This window comes from Sphaeroforma arctica, assembly GCF_001186125.1.
Source record: "Sphaeroforma arctica JP610 unplaced genomic scaffold supercont1.3004, whole genome shotgun sequence".
NCBI classification, from domain to species: Eukaryota; class Ichthyosporea; order Ichthyophonida; genus Sphaeroforma; species Sphaeroforma arctica.
In genome coordinates, this window is record NW_014037554.1 from 2,550 (window position 1) to 4,286 (window position 1,737).

The 1,737-nt window shown below is 36.9% G+C and overlaps 1 protein-coding gene across 1 annotated transcript in view; it reads right to left on the reverse strand.

The window, feature by feature from the left end:
• The window catches only part of SARC_13197 (hypothetical protein), a gene marked incomplete at both ends in the record, with an annotated part of 3,244 nt that extends 2,490 nt beyond the window's left edge, over positions 1-754 (reverse strand). Inside the window, one exon of the mRNA XM_014292677.1 lies at positions 400-754. Coding sequence (XP_014148152.1) covers positions 400-754 — 355 coding nt within the window. The remainder of the gene's footprint in view (positions 1-399) is intronic.
• Positions 755-1,737: the final 983 nt, after the last annotated feature.

The following is a 1,737-nucleotide window of genomic DNA, read 5'->3' on the forward strand; positions in this document are numbered from 1 at the left end:
TATATATATAATAATAATAATAATATATATATATATATATATATATATATATATATATATATATATATATAGCGTCGGAAGGAAGAATGAGGGAGGTTATATGTATGTAGGCATGCGGGTATGTGAAATCAACTTGTGGACGAAATAAAAACATAGAATAAGATTATTGAATTATATTGCCATCAAAGCACAGCACTTTCCTCAATAACTAAAAGCATGTAGTTTGATTAGGCGTAAATGCATCACACTCTTTGTCTGGACTGAAAGTGCAACTGAGTGCAATTAAAATCGGGATCGAATTCAGAACGCAGCAAACTTCAGAGTCAAAGTGAAACATAAATTAAACACAGCGTGGCAACAGAACTATCCATTCTGGGCTCAATTCAAATAAAAACTTACCTTCAACACTTATATTAATTGGCTTTAAGTTGACTTCATCCGTATCTGTACCCACAGATGAATCCGATACCGAGCCTGTACGTCCCAATAGAAAGGTAGACGGAGTTGCCTTCAATCTTGCACTCTGAGGGCGCGAGAAACCCCCCTGCATAGTATTCATGATATCATCCGTATTATTACTTGACGTTCCTCTGGCAACGCCTGCTTCGTTTGTCTGCGACTCCAGTGATATCTTGGAAGAAGAACTTTCTACTGAGGATCTAGCATACATTTCCAGCATATTTATGGCTTGCATTGAGCCATCGCTTTCTTCTCGGGTTAAACCACGCGGTTCTGGTCCCATATCTTCCGCCATTGTCCCCAGAAAAGACAACTCTAGTATTAATAAGCAGGTTTGTTTTGATTCTATACTAACTACAGGTCTTACTTTAAACTCTCCAGTACAGCATATATGGTAGCACGATCTCACTTTTAAGTCTCTATCTCTAAGTTGCTCTATATGTATATACAATTTATTTGGCAGCATCTATTATACTCATATTTAGATCGTTTACATCGAGCTTTTTATTCAATTGTAATGATAATTGATATGGGGTACAAATAAACTGCTTTTATAATATCATAGTGGGAGTAATAAATATTCTTGGATAATTTATTTATTTTATTTGGATTACAGAGTATGTCAGACTACTACAGAGTACAGACGCAGACCAAAATTTAAAATAAAAAATATATAAAACGGTCCGGCTTTTTGAACCGATTAGAGATTGCTACATTCCGAAGTTCTATATTTAAAAAAGCCCGCCCATTTGTGTTGAAGTCATTTTTCGAAGCCCCCTGAAAACGACGCCACTGTCTATATCCAGAAAAGCCCGCCCATTGTGTTGAAGTCAATTTTCTAAACCCCCGCCCCCCGGCCAGGGCTCATAACGTAACCCATATACAGAATAGACGTACTACGTTTCGACGTTTACGCGTTGAATTTAAACGTAAATGTGTTTTATCAAAACCTGATTATTTTGAAATTTGAATTATTTCCACCAATGAGCGGCTGCGCATGAGACTTTCCAATTTCTAAATACATATTTTGTTTTGTGAATTAGGTATACACTATTAAGTGATCCTAATTGTAATTTATGACGAAAGTGTACTAATACCAAATGGTCGTTTAGTATGAAAGCATCACGAAAGACAGAGAGCTGGCATCTTTGCGTGCAACGGAAGAGCTGTGTGATGATACGTACGTGCTCATCATTATGTGAACTACACAGCAGTCCTAAAACAACATACGAAGGCGTGAGATCGAAGCACGAGCCCGTAGCACCGATTAATATATAT